We start from the raw sequence: 16,489 nt of genomic DNA, 5'->3' as shown, positions 1-16,489 counted from the left end.
TTCACTGCTATTTTTTAGGGTTTTTTTAAAAAAGTGGTTTTAGAGAAAGAGAGGAAGGGAGAGAGAAAAAAACATTTATATGTTGTTCCACTTATTTATGCATTTATCAGTTGATTCTTGTATGTGCATTGGCCAGGGATCAAACCCACAACTTTGGTGTATCAGGATGATGCACTAACCAACTGAACTAACTAGTGGGGCAAGCATTCACTTCTGAAGCAACTGATTGCCATGGGAAACCTGCTCTGACAAGTTGCCTTTTTCCTGACAATGCCCTTCAACTCAGGAGGTGCCTGGTGGCTCCCTCAGGGCTAACTTCTCTCCTGAGCTTTACCTGGAAAAAAACACCCCTCTTTCAAGACTGCAGACCAGCTATTATTAGTTTAAAATTCAATGCCTTATTCTGTTTCTAATTTTTTCTTATTTCATTTTCTCACATGTCAGACAAATTTCTGCCTTTCTTTATAGTATCTTGATGCTGCAGGACAAATTTCTTGTCCTATTCTTTCAGATTGAGCAGAATGACCACAGCCAGGACCTTTCTCTGTGCACTTACTTCTTCAAAAACCAGGTCACCTGACCAATGGGAAAGGTGAGCACTACTTGTGGTCATGTCATTATGCCCATTCAGGGGGCTTGAACTGGGCATGAATTTATCATCATCATCATCATCATCAACAACATTATAATCAATGGTAAATATAAAATTATGTAATATTAAACTCGTGGTTCACAAGGCAGTGATATATACAGTGTTTGTGTATGCCTGCCTCTTTAGGCAACTGCACTAGAAATGCTTGGGCTACATATTCAAAATTGTGATTGCTAAGGTATATTAAACTCACTAAATAGAAATCTTTTAGATTAATGCTCAGGGATCTAAATATTTGCAGTGTTGTCAGAGTAAGTCATATGCATGTTGAGGATTGTGAACCACTATGAGAGTATCTGATGGCTTTATATATTGTTCCCATATTATTATCATTATTTTTATAAAGACACAAATTATAAATTTAACTCAGCCAATTCTCTCCTCTATACCCAGTGTCAAAAATTGCCTCCATTGATTATGCTTATTTAAGAATCAAGTAAAATATGTTAGGAAGTTTTTCAAGAAGTTATGTTATTTAATAAAGTTTTTTTCTAATATCTATCATTACCTATGCAGATGTTATTTAACGCATTTCTTCATATTTGACTCACATTCAGGAGGAAAAGAAAAACAATCACCATTTATCACAGAACAATTCTTCATCTGCACACCATTCTTGAGATAGATCTTAGACTTGTTCCTTCCAGGAGAAATGAGCTTGGTCAACATCCAGCAGTCATTCAGTGGGATTATAACCCACTTGGAAAAAACTGACAATACTGCATTCCTCCATGCCAGTCCCCTCCTCCTTCTGGGTTTTGTTTTCTCAGGGAAAAGAATCACAGCTCACCAGGCTCTGAGTTAGACACACCATCATGAACTGTGACTGTCACCTCCCTTACCCGGACAACCACGGAGTTCTTTTCATAACTCCTGAAAAACCACTTTCAAATCTCTCTCATCTTTTCCAGTCCCTTCACTGACGGGTTGTCAACACCAATGTCTCTAGGCCTAGGAACAAATTTAACATGTGTGTAGTGTGTTCCTTTTTAAATTTTTTAAATATGATCAATACATTATGAAATTTTTTCCATTGATTTGTGAGAGAGGAAGGGGAAGAGAGAGAGAGAGAGAGAGAGAGAGAGAGGCATCAACTCACTGTTCCACATAGTTGTGCATTCATTGGTCACTTTTTTATGTGCTCTGACTGGGGATTGAAACCACAACCTCAGTGCACTGGAAAGACACCCTACACGCGAAGCAACCCAGCAAGGACTTCTTCCTTCTAAATTTAAGAAATTGTTGTCATTGTGGCCAAACTGTAGACTGCAGAATTTATGCCCTATCTAATGGCATTCAGATCACACACACACACACACACACACACACACACACACACACACTTATGCTGACCAAACAAAACAAATGTTTGTAGTGAGAAGCCCTATTTACCAGTAGTTTTCTCTTCTTTATTCTCTTTTCCTTTTATCCCTCCATTTCCCCTGCCTTTCTGCCCCTGACAACCGCTGTTCAAGTCTCTGCTTCTTTGTATTTCCCTGTTTAGATTGAACAAGTAAGATCATGCAGTTATTTTGTGTGTGTATCTCACTTATTTACCTTTTAATATAATGGCCCCAGGTTTTTCATGTTGCTGCCAATGACAGAATTTCCTTTTTCTAAAACAATTTAGTAATATTCCATTGTATACTATACTCAGCATTACTCATCTGGACTATTGATTGCAATGGTTTCCACACTACCACTGACCTATTTCTACTGATTTTCACAGTAACAGGTATAATCTTTTGGAAGTTTTCTCCACCTTAGAGAGGGAGGCTGGAGCCAGGGGTCAGGTAGATTCCAGTAACATGATGGAGGAAGCAGGAGACATGGGCCGCCTTCTTCTCTTTCCTTTTGATGTGTCTTCCCCACTTCCTTGCCTTGGCTGTCTCCTCCTCCTATCCCCTCTTCTTTCTCTTTCTTTTCCTTTCCCTTTTCCTAATGCTGCCAAACATGGCTTCCTACAGCAGATTGATTATCTCCTTTTCATTTTGCCTTTTTCCCTCTTCTTCCTCTTAAGTTCTCAGTATCTTTTCTACCTCAGCCATAATTCCTTCCTTCAAACTCCATAGAAAGGCACTTGAACTTGGATGGCCTAAAAAAAGTACATTTATTACTTTATACAGGGTGAGGGGAAAGTAGGTTTACAGTTGTTCATTTGGCAAACCATACATTAATAAATAGTAATGCAAAAATAAACTCTGTTTCACATATTCATAACTGTAAACCTACTTTTGCCACACCCTGGATTGTCTATTATCGACCTAACAATAGAAAAATGGATGTTTCATAGTTTTCTTTTGTCCAAAAGTTTACTTAAATTTAGGTTTACATTGTCTATCATTTACATTTGTTTTTAATTTGCATTTTCTTTCTGCTAAGTGATCTTAAGAAGAATGAGAGCATTCTTTCCTTTGTCATAATCAATTGTATCCTGTGCATCATTGTTCAGTGTTGTAGAAATTACATGAATACTACAGGAAGTTGACTGAAGTACTGTACTTGTTTCTTTACTACTATAAATTATCTTAGCCAAAATACCAAGAACAAATAATAACTGTTTTCAACCTAAAAGATATATTCAACTCAGTAATAAAGTGGGAATAACCAAAGGAAAATTTAATGAAAATAATATTTTTAAGTAGAGCAAGAAAAAGTTTAAAATATGTATAAATTTAAAAACTATTTTTTAAAATTTATAAGAAGAAATAGAAATACTCTAATCAGAAGAATAATCATAAGATTAAATGTGTGTATTTTTAAGCACAATGCATAATTACGATGAAACACAAATATATATATATATATATATATATATTCTCAAAATGTATTAGATAGTGTTTGTGTAGAAACCATGCATACAGAGTCATGAGTTGCTAAAATTAGAAACATTAATAATCATCTCAAATTTAATATACTTCTTAAGATAAAGAAAGAAGACATTCAGAGAAATAAAGACTGGAAGATGAGCCTGGGCAGAGGTGGTGCAGTAGATAGAGCATCAATTTGAGCAATAAACTGGGTGACTTCTTTTTTCAACATTTTATTTTGAAAATGTGTTGATAAAAAACAAGAACAGCCTGATCAGGTGGTGCTACAATGGATAAGAGCATTGACCTGGGACCCTGAGTATCCAAGTTCAAAACCCAGAGGTCGCCAGCTTGAGCTCAAGGTCTCCAGCTTAAGCTGAGGATGGAGGGGCAAGCCCCCTCTTCCCTGAGAAGGAAGAAATGAAAAGAATACATGGGAAAGGAGCCAGCAGGGGTAACCAAGTCAGCCATTAATAAATTAACTATATCCCATAGTTACAATACAAAACAAGAATAGCAGGATCTGTATGTAACTATGGCCAGTGATCTAGAAATTCCTTCCCCCTTGCTGATCCCACTGAAACTTTTCCCTCCCCTCTCCTTGAGTCCTGGGAAACCTTAAACAAAGAAATCACATGCACATTGCTTAGATACTGTAAAGGTATATAACTTGTAAGAAAGTCAACCTCGGGGAGCCTGTGGTTTGGAGCTACAAATTCCACGTGCTTCGCCAGCTTTAATAAATCTTACTTCTTTCATCAAGCTGTCTGGTTGTTTTTGTCCTCCTTTGATTCCTGAAATATATGGTGCATTGGCTGGGAACCAAGGAGGAAAGATGTCTTCAATTGGTGGACTTCAAGCACCCCGTTGGGGAACTCTGAGCTGCCCTGCAGATGCACCTGCTGAGTGTATACTGGGTTTTCCCCCGTGTGGACAGCTCTTTAGGATGGAAGGGGGAATCCCCTTCACTGGTCCCAGCAAAGACCAGACAATGAAGAAACAAGGAAAGAGTGTGCTGAGTTCCTAGGTCACTGGCTTGAATGTGAGCTCACCAGCTTGAGCCTGGGGTTGCCAGCTTGAATGTGGGATCATTGACATAACTTCATAGTTACAGGCTTGATCCCAAAGGTCATTGATTCAAAGCCCAAGGCTTCTGGTTTGAGCAAGGGGTCACTGGCTTAGCTGTAGCACCTGGTCAAAGCATGTAAGAGAAGCAATCAATGAGCAACTGAAGTGATGCAACTATGAGCTGATGCTTCTCTTCTCTCTCCCTTCCCATCTGTCTGGTCTATCTGTCTCTCCGTCTGTCAAAGGAGAAGAAGAAGGAGAAGAAAGAGGAGGAGGAGGAAGAGGAGGAGGAGGAGGAAGAGGAGGAGGAGGAGGAGGAGGAGGAGAAACAGGATGAAAAATGAAAAAAAATCTACTCTTTGTATTCAGAGGAACCTGGAATCCTGCTTAGCCTCCCTTTTCCTAGGGGTTATATCACATAACAAAAGGCTGCCCCCTGCCCCCCCCAAAAAAAGGCTGGCCCTTGGGAAGAACAGTCTTCAAATGCCCTTGTATATTGAAGACCTGTAATGGTCCCTGTAGCTTGGATTATTTGGTTAACTCCATGCAGTGTCTGGTACCCAAAGAAAAAAACACTGAGAGGAATAGATAGGATGTGACCATCTGCTCCACTGGGTTAAATAGTGAGTGATTTCATGAGGATGGAGGCCATAGAAGTTATTCAGAGACAAGATGGGTACCAGGCATAGGCAAAGAACACACATAATACTCCATGAGCATAAAAATACAGCACAGTTGAGTGATAGTGTGTACCTTTATATTAATAATTCCCAAGGAAGAATAGAAAGATTTTGAGGAAAATTAAGTGTGACACCATGAAGAAAACAAAGCAATTGTATTTCTATGGCCCAAACTTGAACAGTGAACACAAGTGTCAATGTCAAGAGGAAAATAACATTGTTGCATCTCATTTTGCTAGAGTTTTGAACTCTGTAGGGAGACATACAATTGATGGTGGAATGAGGCAAGGAGCTCTGAGTTTCTCCTATCTGGGAGGTCTTGAAAAATAGAAGAGGGACAGCAACATAAATCAAGGCACAACAGTAAGAGACACCAGCTGGCACAAAGGAGAGAAGGTGTGACTATCTTGTGAAAGAGTCTCATGAATATATTTCTGAAATATGACTGTGATATCAGAAGACAATCTGACATAAAATAGATATAAATTTAAAGTCCTTGAAAATGCTTTTTGCATAAGACACAGCATTTATCTTTTTTCCCCTTTAATTAAAGAACATTTCATCTGTATGCAAACATTCATTGTATATTATTGGGTGGCTTGATCTCAGCATACACAGATGATAGAATCCAGGTGTTCCAGGGATTCTGGGCTGCTGCATTAGTTTAGAAGAGTGTGAACCTCAACTTAGTAGTAGATCAAGTTAGGAAAAGCAAATGTTTCATTTGACTCCGTGTTGGTTTCTGAGCATGGTTAGTCCATCTAACACTGTCCCCAGCTCTCCTCTCACCACTTGGTCTGAAGCTATCATCATCACCCTCCTGGCCATGGTCACAATGCTTGTTGTTTAGTTAATAACTGTTGAGCTTTAGAGTCACCCACAAGTAAGCAGGTGGGAGAAATAGGGGGATCCTTATTAAATTGTAGATTCCTGGACCTCCCACTAGGCCTATTGAGTTGAAATATCTAGAGGTTGATCCAAAGATTCTACATTTTCCCTCTCTTTTCAGGTGATTCCTATAAGCCCTAATATTTGCAAAACACAATACCAGAACATTCTCTTGATTCATTTTAAAAATCTACATCAAAAGGGATTATCTTCCTCTATACTTGGACCACTTTGTTATGAGACTCGGGTGAAATATTAATTTCAGGAGAACACGAGGCTTACTGCCTCCCAGATTCCTGCATTTAGGTTACAGAAACATTTAGAACACCATTTGGAAACTAATATCTTCTAAATGTCAGCCAGTGGTAAGACAGCAATAATGAATCTTTATACATTTTATGTACAATTTTTACCTCATCGTTCAGAAAAATCAATCAGACTAAAGCCAGAATTTTGATCCCTAATATTAACTTAAAGCATCCAAGGAAACCCTTCACTTTTACAGATGAGGAGACTGAGAGCCAAGAGTCTGGGACATAGTAACACAGGTATTGGCTGTCAGATCCAAAATCCAGATGTTCTGGGGAAAAAAAGCCAGGACTCTCCCCATTGTAAATTTCTTCCCATTTCCCCTTTATCTCTGTCTTTTCTTATATCAGAAACACAACATGACTTCAATTATTCTTTATGTCTGGTCAAATGATGAATGGTATTTTTCTTTCATTTCACCTCTGGTTTAGTGTTCAGAATTTACATCAGAGGATTTTCTTTTCTTTTTTTGTATTTTTCCGAAGTTAGAAATTAGAAGCAGGAAGGCAGTCAGACAGACTCCTGCATGTACCTGACTGGGATCCACCCAGCATGCCCACCAGGGGGTGATGCTCTGCCCATCTGGGGCGTTGCTCCGTTGCAACCAGAGCCATTCTAGCGCCTGAGGTGGAGGCCATGGAGCCATCCTCAGTTCCAGGGCCAACTTTGCTCCAGTGGAGCCTTGGCTGCAGGAGGAGAAGAGAGAGACAGAGAGGAAAAAGAGGGGGAAGGGGTAGAGAAGCAGATGGACGCTTCTCCTGTGTGCCCTGACTAGGAATCAAACCTGGGACTTCCACATGCCGGGCTGACGCTCTACTGCTGAGCCAACCAGCCAGGGCTTAGAGGATTTTCTTAGTCTTTCTAAGTCAGGTTGTTTGAAAGGAAAAACAAAAAACAAACAAACAAAAAACTTGACTGCTCCTCATAGCACTATAAATAGTTTATAGTTGATTAAAATAAATATTATCCTAAACATAATATTAAACCTTTTTTTTTTTTTTTTTGAGAAAGACAGAAGAAGTGGGAGAGATAGAGAAACATCAACTCATTGTTCCACTTAGTTTTGCCACTGATTACTTCTCATATGTTCCCTGACTGGGGCTTATACTGACAAGGTTGGGTATAGAGCCGGCACCCTCAGAATTGAGGGGGCAACTGAGGTGGTCAGGGACAATGCTCTATCCACGCCACCACTGGCCAGAGCATTTATTAAACTAATATTTTAACACAGTATTTCTTTCTCAATTTCTGTTCTGCAGCCTTGTGGCCTACATTCTACCTTCAAGGAAACTGTTCACATCTGACACTGAAACTCTTGAGATGCATCTTAATGTAACATATTACAATCATTATGATCACAAAAGAAATCACTACTGTCACATTAAAGAAAAGATTCTACAGAGAACAAGCAGCTTCGACATTAGAAATGTGATTATTTACATTTCAGTCAAGATAACTTTTTTGTTCCCCAGTGGCAGAACTATCTGACAAGTTAAATATCTTTATCTTGATGGCAAGAAATTATGAGAGTTACTTCTTAAAACACAAATAGAGGAATATAAATACCTTGAGTCAAATTACTAGTGTGATTTGTATGAAACAGGATTCACTTCAACCCGAGTGTTTCATTGCCTGCATTCTCAATAAAATTGGTCCCGCATGAGACACTGCTTTGCACTGCACACACATGAAGTTGATCATTTTGAAGTGAGCATAAGGTTAGAACAGATACCTTCAATTCCCAGACTTAAATCTTTATTAACATTTTTCTTTAAACTTAAGCTTGACTAAAGTTCTTTTAAAAATTTTACTCTGCCTAGTTCAAAACTTCTTACTTGGGTTAGCCATCTGGTTGTTAAATTTATTTTTAATTAAAAAAATTTTTATTCATTGATTTAAGAGAAAGAGAAAGAAACACAGATTTGTTGTTCCACTTAATTATGCATTCATGGGTTGATTCTTGTATGTGCCTTGACTCGCAATCAAACTCACAACCTTGACATATTTGAATGACTCTCTAACTAAATGAGCTGTCCAGTCAGGGCCTGGTTTTCAAATTTAAAGCTCAAATATTACATGTAACAAATTTTAAGAATATTTATCACCTAATATTTAATATCAAACATTTCCTGAATAGATACAATTTTTATTTGTATTGTTTTATTTGAGACTTTCTAAAGAAAACCGACTGTTTCAAATTTTACCTTTTAATAATGAAAATTAAGTTTCTTCCCTAGGTATCAAATCTCTAAAGGTTTTCATTACTTCATCCACTAAGTTTCTTCCCTAGGTATAAAATCCCTAAAGGTTTTCATTACTTCGTCATATGTTTATAAGTTGTTATTAGAATAGGTGCCAGACAATATTATGAAAATGTCTGGCACATGAAAGCAATGCTGAAGAGTGAAACGGTTAAAATGTAAGAGCTATGAGTTAGACTAACAAAGTTCAAATCACATCTTCTCTATAGCCTACTTGGGTGACTTTGCACAGATTCTTAAACCTTTTCTACAATACATCAGTATCATCATTTTAATAGTATTTGCTTAATAGGTTGCTGTAAGGATTAAATGAGCTAATTTATAAAGTGCTTAAATAGTGCTAGACAGAGTGTACTATATATATATGTATATATATGCTATCTTTTATCATTTTATAGTAACAAAACTATTATAGTTAGTTTTATAAATAATAAAATTATAAATAATAGAAATATTATTACATAATGTAATGCTTGTTATGTTGCGTGGTTATATTATTATTTTACTAGACTTTCAGTAACTAATTCTGGAATAAATGAGTGAATGTGGAAAAAACATTCTTTTTACTGAAATATTTGAAGCTCAATTATTATTCCATCACAATAAACAGTACACTTTATGGAGTATTAATAAAATCTGAAAATTACATTTGATTTTACCTAAGTCGTTTTCCTACAAGATGGCTGAGGAGCCCAACAGCCTTAGCTGGGCAGAGGGGAACTCTTAGGTTAGATGCTGGGTGAATAGAGTGCCTCTTACCAGATCCTGGGTTCAGAGCAAAGGGCCAAATATGAGAAAACCAAGATCTTCAAATCAGAGAATCAAACCACTAAAAGGGTGGTCCAGAAGCCAAGAAACTGGAGACTCAATGGGTTAGAGAATACGCCTGATATTGTCACTGGGACAAATGCTGGGGCCAGTGCTGTTGCCAACAGATCTGATTCTTGGGCAGGGAGGCTGTACTTAAGATGCTGAAGCCTGGACCAGGCAGTTGGTGCCTTCTTTTCTTCTATTCCTGCTACAATCCTTAAATCTCACCGAAAATAACCAATACTTACTTATATTTTAGGCTAATGCACATACTCTTCCCTTTAAATAAATGGTTTATTTGTACAACCTCATCACAAAAAAATATAAAGCACCTCTCTCAGTAGTAAAAGTAAAACAAACATTTAAATTTCTCCTGACATCAACACATATACCAGAGCACAACAACGTAATCAAATCAACGGAAACCAAGGACTGGAGGCAATGGCAGATACTGAATCTAATCATTTTTTCAGCATCTCAAAGATTCCTTAGGGGAAGAGAAACAAAAAGAACAGAATAAATGTCAAATCAATAAAATTGATTTGTATCTGAGAAAAGGCATCTTTAGAAAACAATCTTTATCTGAATCAAATTTTTCCTCAAGGGGTGATAGGGAATTCTAGTTTGATCTTGCTCGCAGTACGTTGAATATTCATCTTATGCAACAGAATACAATCTGCATAATGTGGGGCTCAGGTCTGCGTGCAAGAACACCCTTCAGGGAACTCAGAAGAAGGTTCCAAATTAACAAGAGCATTTTCCAGCTCACCACAAAAACAATTCACAACTCACATTTTATTTTCTTTGACAGGATTTCCCAGATTTGTTAAAAAAAAAAAAAGTCAAATTTTATGGGAAGCCCCAGAGAATATTTCTGCTTAAGTTCTGTGTGCGTGCGTGTGTGCCTGTGCATAATGTTTATATGTAGGTTTACATATAACATACATATTATGTTAGTATTTAACAACAACAGAGTTTTAAAGAATATATATGATAATGGCATGTAAACCAAAATAAGAGCATGTTTCTTTGAGGCACTATGACTTTATATTATTGATTTTACTCAAAGGATAATAAAAAAAGTACTTTTATCCAAGTCTTTATTGTTCCTGTGGCAGAAATTCTAACAGCATAATAATCTATGGATTTAGTACATCTGAATGAAAATTATTTGTAAACAGTAAATATTCCAGAAGAGTTTATATGGTGGAAAAAGTGCCCAATTTCATAATCTACATTAACATAAAACAAGGAGACATGCTTAGAGCTAAAATCAATATATATTTTGATATTAGAAGTATTTTCCCAATAAAATGCTTACACATTTTGAATCCTTGTTTTTAATAGAATTACTTCCTCCAAAATTTTCTCTTTTCTTTTTAGAATTCACATTTATTCTGTTTTTAATATAATAATCTTTTATAAGATACTCTCTAAGAGAAGTGCATTTCTAAATAGAATTACAATTTATATTAACATCAACTCTTAGAAAATTGCCAGTTTTCTATGAACTGAATCACTTTTTAAAATACATAAATTAAAATATTTTAAGAGGTGGTATCACTTTTCTGCTTGATATGCTGTTATTCACAAACACTGATGAATAGTGGATAAACAGCTCCTACAGCACTGTAGTAAAGATAAAAAATGGCAGAAAAAAACAGGCATAAAATTTTCTCATTTTGTTATTGCTGCTATTGTTATTTTGCAAACATTGAATGAAGGGCCAAAAACTTTGGCATGTTACTTACTGATGGGTAGAGGTAACCTTCTCCATTCATGGCTATGTACAACCCTGTCTTCACTCCCTGGATGGCAACAACACGCAGTCCCACAGGTATGAGGTTGAACAGTGCTGAGAAGATAAACATGGTCCGTCACACATGGTCAGAGAGAAGACAAGCGCTGCCACCACTCGACTCCCTCTCTCACTCTCTCTCTCATTTATTTTATTTAAGAAACATTATCCTTGTTACAACTTTCTGAGAAGTTCCAATTAACTAACTTTCATTTCTCTGTATAATGAAGAAGTTTCTACTATGACTAAAATTAGCACTTGACCTTCAGTTCGTAGACCTCCTTAGCAGTCTGCCTATAGCATTTTGAAGAGCTGGTGGGTAAATGAACAGAATCAGGCCTATCATCATGCTTCTAGTATCACAGTCTCCGACATCACTTGATAACAAAAGTAACCATCTGTGAAGATTCCCAAAGAGAAGAATTTAAAAACTGCAAGCTGACTGTTTCTTCTTGTCTTTATGAAGGAGATTTGCTTTATCATTGCAATATAGGACAGGCCAGAGTTTAAAAAAAAGTAATTTTAAAACTCAGTGACTCTTGTTGAACCAACATGATATGCCAGCAGAGCCCAGAAAAGATATGCGAATGCATCTGGTAATGTGAAAAATACATAAAGAACTAATCAAACTAATGCAAGGCACATTTTAGGAAGATACTTTTCTTTATTAGTATTTCATAAAACTACAAATGAAAACTAAAATAGAAGATGGAAAATTGCTCAATTTTACAAACCTTAGACATAAAAATTCATTTATGTTTCCAAGTTTTGATTCTACTCTTATGGACAAAGACGTATTTTCATAGATTTTTCACATAGTGCCAATAGCAATATTATATTAATTTATTAAAATCTTAACGTCTTTTTAACATCTTTCCATGCCCATGTCACATGTTGATGGCTCAGTTCGGCATTCTAGCATCATTTTTAGTGAGAAGGTGATGATTTGTGAGATTTTATTATAGATCCATTTATAAGAGAACTACTAATTATCTATAGTGAGGTTGCCTGCTCCCATCTTAATTTTTTTTTTTTTTTGTATTTTTCTGAAGCTGGAAACAGGGAGAGACAGTCAGACAGACTCCCGCATGCGCCCGACCAGGATCCACCCGGTACGCCCACCAGGGGCGATGCTCTGCCCACCAGGGGGCGATGCTCTGCCCCTCCGGGGTGTCGCTCTGCCACGACCAGAGCCACTCTAGCGCCTGGGGCAGAGGCCAAGGAGCCATCCCCAGCGCCCGAGCCTTCTTTGCTCCAATGGAGCCTTGGCTGTGGGAGGGGAAAGAGAGACAGAGAGGAAGGAGGGGGGGAGGTGGAGAAGCAAATGGGCGCTTCTCCTATGTGCCCTGGCCGGGAATCGAACCCGGGTCCCCCACACGCCAGGCCGACGCTCTACTGCTGAGCCAACCGGCCAGGGCCCCATCTTAATTCTTTTTAATTCACATCTAATTATAAGCAATAGGACCAGGCCAGACAGGCAACGCAGCACTAAAATATTAAAGTAAATATCTAAATAAAATACTTTCAGGTTTAGGCTATCAGTTGTATTTCACAAAAAACAAATAGTTTTAAAATGTGGGCAATTGTGACTTTAATTTATGGGTCTACTCAGTACATAGCTAAAAATGGACTTTATAAATTGTGTTCTGTCTAATTTGGAAGCATATCTTTTCTCTGAAATATAGGGTAGAGAAAGTTACAACTTCTCTTCCAAGTATTATGTTACTGATCCCAATAACCAAAGATGTCCGTGCTACACAACTGATAAAAGGAAAATGGCTGGCCATGGCTGTGAGAAAGCATACCTAGAAGAATACTCAGAGATATATATATGGTTAGGTAGGTAATTAGTTTTCATGATGCAAACTAACATTGGACTGTCTTCCATTAGATTCTATGGTTTTATGGTAGCCCTACTGAGGAATGAGGTTTATGTTTGCTTATTTCTATTATTTAATACTAAACATGAGTGTGGAGTTGGTGAGCACTATGAGGTACTTGTATCATTGTAACTTTCAGTATTACATTTTTGTGAAAGAAGACCATTGGCCATTTTCACTCTTGTCTAGGACATCTGAACTGTTCCATCTTCCTACTTTGAAAGGATGGGCACCAGGATAATTCCTGATTTATGTGCAAAAGTGTTTTTAGAGAAAACATAATTGTGTGCCTATCCATGCTAACTATTCTAACCTAATCTATTTAAATCTAATTATTCTAAATTGTATCTCCTCAGTGATATTTCTAGGTCCATATATTTGATATAGATCAGATGGTATAATTCTAGAAGGTTAGAGCTCCATGAATTCAACAAAGTAATAAACTAATAGGGATAGGAAAGATAAAAAATCAAAGGAAATAGTCTATTACGACCATAATAAAAAATAATATACTGTGTTTTTCTTCTAGGCTTTTGTTTTAGATGTGAATTATAAATACAAGTTATTATCACTTATGAAATAATATAAAAAGTAAATCCAATAATCATTGTAATATAGAAGACCATTTAGAGCTGACCATGATGGATCCATGGTGCTAATTAAAACCACAGATCCCCACATTAATTGAGACATCATATTTTTTTCATTCTTTTTGTATTTTACATAATTATAAAGCAATATCACAGAGCTTGGGGGGGTAGGAAGAATGAAGATGTTTGTGTTATTTTATTTATTCTGTGGAATACTTTAATTCTCCACATAATAGTGATTTTCATCCCTGGCTGTACTTTAAAACTACAATAGCTATGCCAATCCCAGACTAACTCAGAAGCTCAGGAAGTGGGTATGGGGCATTAAAAAAATTTTTTTTGTAAGCTTCTCAAATGACCCTGAAGTACATCCAAGATGAGAACCACCATCCTAAGGCTTGTGGGTGGTAGTCACTGTAAGCTACCGGCAATTTTTTCACATCAAGGTATTATGTGAAGACTTTCTAAGGTGAGAGAAAATAATTTGCATGAAGTTTTAATATTGATATCATCACTAGCATATCGATATTTCTATAGCCCTGTTTTGCTTGCAGTATCTATTGAGTCTGAGAACTGGAACAATGGAGTTTAGCAGCATAGAAAAAACCATTGCATCTCTGACAGCAAACTGAGGGAAAGAAAACCACTTCCTGATCAAATACCATGGTTCACAGTAAATGCTGACGTTTTGTAGTTAGAGAGAGGGAAGCTATAAAAATTTTTAAAAAGTACACCCTGAAAATAAGTGCGCTCATGAAGTAACCTGGGGATTCACTTCAATTTGCGAAAGATCTTTCCAGGGCATGCAGGCGCCAATGAGAACCAGGCAAGTTGCTGCAGCATTCTCTCTATTAGGACGATTGTTTATCATCAACCATTTTCTTGCCATTTTTCCTCCCAGAGAGTTCTAGATCTCAGGCTGGAAACCCTGGTAGCACATTGGTATCAGATTCACCTGCTTTCTGGCTTTTTTCCTCTTCTTAACTCATCTAGAAATTCTGACAAATGCAGTTTAGAAGGGTGGTTCTGTCTTTGTCTAGTTCTAAGTAATTTCATCTTGAGCAGTGGGGTATGCAGTGAACTCAAATCGCGACAATTGGAAGGATTAAGCTTCAGGTTTGTTATGGCCTCAGTGCAACTTTTAGGTTATTTCTTCTTATTTTTCCTACTTATGGATGACTAATTCTTGTTTCATGTTCAGAGAATTATCACAAACCTGAAACACTTAGCTGAATAATTACATCACACCCTTCCTCAAACCAGACGGACAACGCTCTAATTAAGACCTGTCTGTCAGCATCTCTAATGTTCACTTGCCCTCATTTAAAGAATACCTTTCCACGCTAACAATTTTCTTAAGATTCACAAGACTACTGTAATGAGCCAGAGGAAAAGAAATCTTAAAATGCATCATTAAAAACTCTATATTTCGATTCAAATGGTAATGACAGTACACAAAAAAAGAGATAATTAGTAATTTCTATTGCTTTTATTAAGCTGTTATCATTCTGTGAAGTTTTATTAAATTTTATAGTTGCACAATTTTTATAGCCTTTTGAGGAAAGAACCTGTATCTCACCCTGTTTTATATTATTTTTCTGTTTTTGCAAATGTTGAAACGGTAACAATACTAATCTAACTGGCTCAAAGTGCACAAAAATGCAATTCAACTTCTAAGAAAAGAAGCTGCAAACCAGATTTTTGCATAGGAAGTTAAGTTTCTTGAGTTGGGCACTGTGTTTTTGTTCTGATTTGCTTTTACATGGGGGCTTCATGGCCAGAACTGTTCCTTGTCAGTATTTAGGAGGACATAAGGTGATTTTCAGAGTTACCCAGGGATCCTGTTCTTTCTAATGCAGTTACATAATAGGAGGAAAGAGGCCCCATACATTTAAAGAACAGAAAGTCAAGTATTATTTAGTATATGAGCTTTCCTGTTTAGTTTTTAATACTATTCATATAACCAGATATAATTGTGCATATGCATACAATGCCTACATCTGCGCTTTACAATTTAGAAAATATTGTGATACTTAACTCTGAAGTAATGTGCTTTTAAAAGACAATGTGTACTTGACCATTCTGAATTTGACATTGATTCGCATCATTAAAAAAAAAACTTCTTTGGCATTATAAAAACCAAAGAAGAAGGTAGAAAAAAATTCATAAAAGGCTGGTTGGCTCAGCAGTAGAGCATTGGCCTGGCATGTGAAAGTCCCGGGTTCGATTCCCGGCCAGGGCACACAGGAGAAGCACCCATCTGCTTCTCTACCTTTCCCTCTCTCCTTTCTCTCTATCTCTCTCTTCCCCTCCCGCAGTGCAGTCAAGGATCCATTGGAGCAAAGTTGGCCCGGGTGCTGAGGATGACTCCATAGCCTTAGCTTCAGATGCTAGAGTGGCTCCGGTTGCAGTGGAGCAATGTCCCACACAGGCAGAGCATCGCCCCTGGTGGGCATGTTGGGTGGATCCTTGATGGGCGCATGCGGGAGTCTATCTGTCTGTTTCATCATTTCTCGCTTCAGAAAAATACCAAAAATATTCATAAAAGCTTTATTTGAAGGAAATTATTTTTTCAAGAAGTGCAACTATGCAACATTTTCATACAGATATTTTATCTTCTTTTTCTAAAACGTTTCTCGTAATAGAAGACATTAGCGTATAGTCAGATAAATCAGTGCTTCGTCGCTCTTGTAGTAATCAGTTATGAAAAACTAGTTCCTATGGTCTACTAGATTCGGACCAA

General features: G+C 37.2%; 1 protein-coding gene across 2 annotated transcripts in view; it reads right to left on the bottom strand.

The window, feature by feature from the left end:
- FGF14 (fibroblast growth factor 14) overlaps window positions 1–16,489 on the bottom strand; it is a 769,918-nt gene that overhangs the window by 214,154 nt on the left and 539,275 nt on the right. For both annotated transcript variants that reach the window (XM_066380602.1, XM_066380603.1), the window contains exon 3: window positions 11,230–11,333. In XM_066380602.1, coding sequence (XP_066236699.1) covers window positions 11,230–11,333 — 104 coding nt within the window. The remainder of the gene's footprint in view (window positions 1–11,229; window positions 11,334–16,489) is intronic.

This window comes from Saccopteryx leptura, chromosome 4, assembly GCF_036850995.1.
Source record: "Saccopteryx leptura isolate mSacLep1 chromosome 4, mSacLep1_pri_phased_curated, whole genome shotgun sequence".
NCBI lineage: Eukaryota > Metazoa > Chordata > Mammalia > Chiroptera > Emballonuridae > Saccopteryx > Saccopteryx leptura.
Note: the sequence above shows the minus strand (reverse complement) of the source record. Positions and strands in the feature narration are given on the sequence as shown.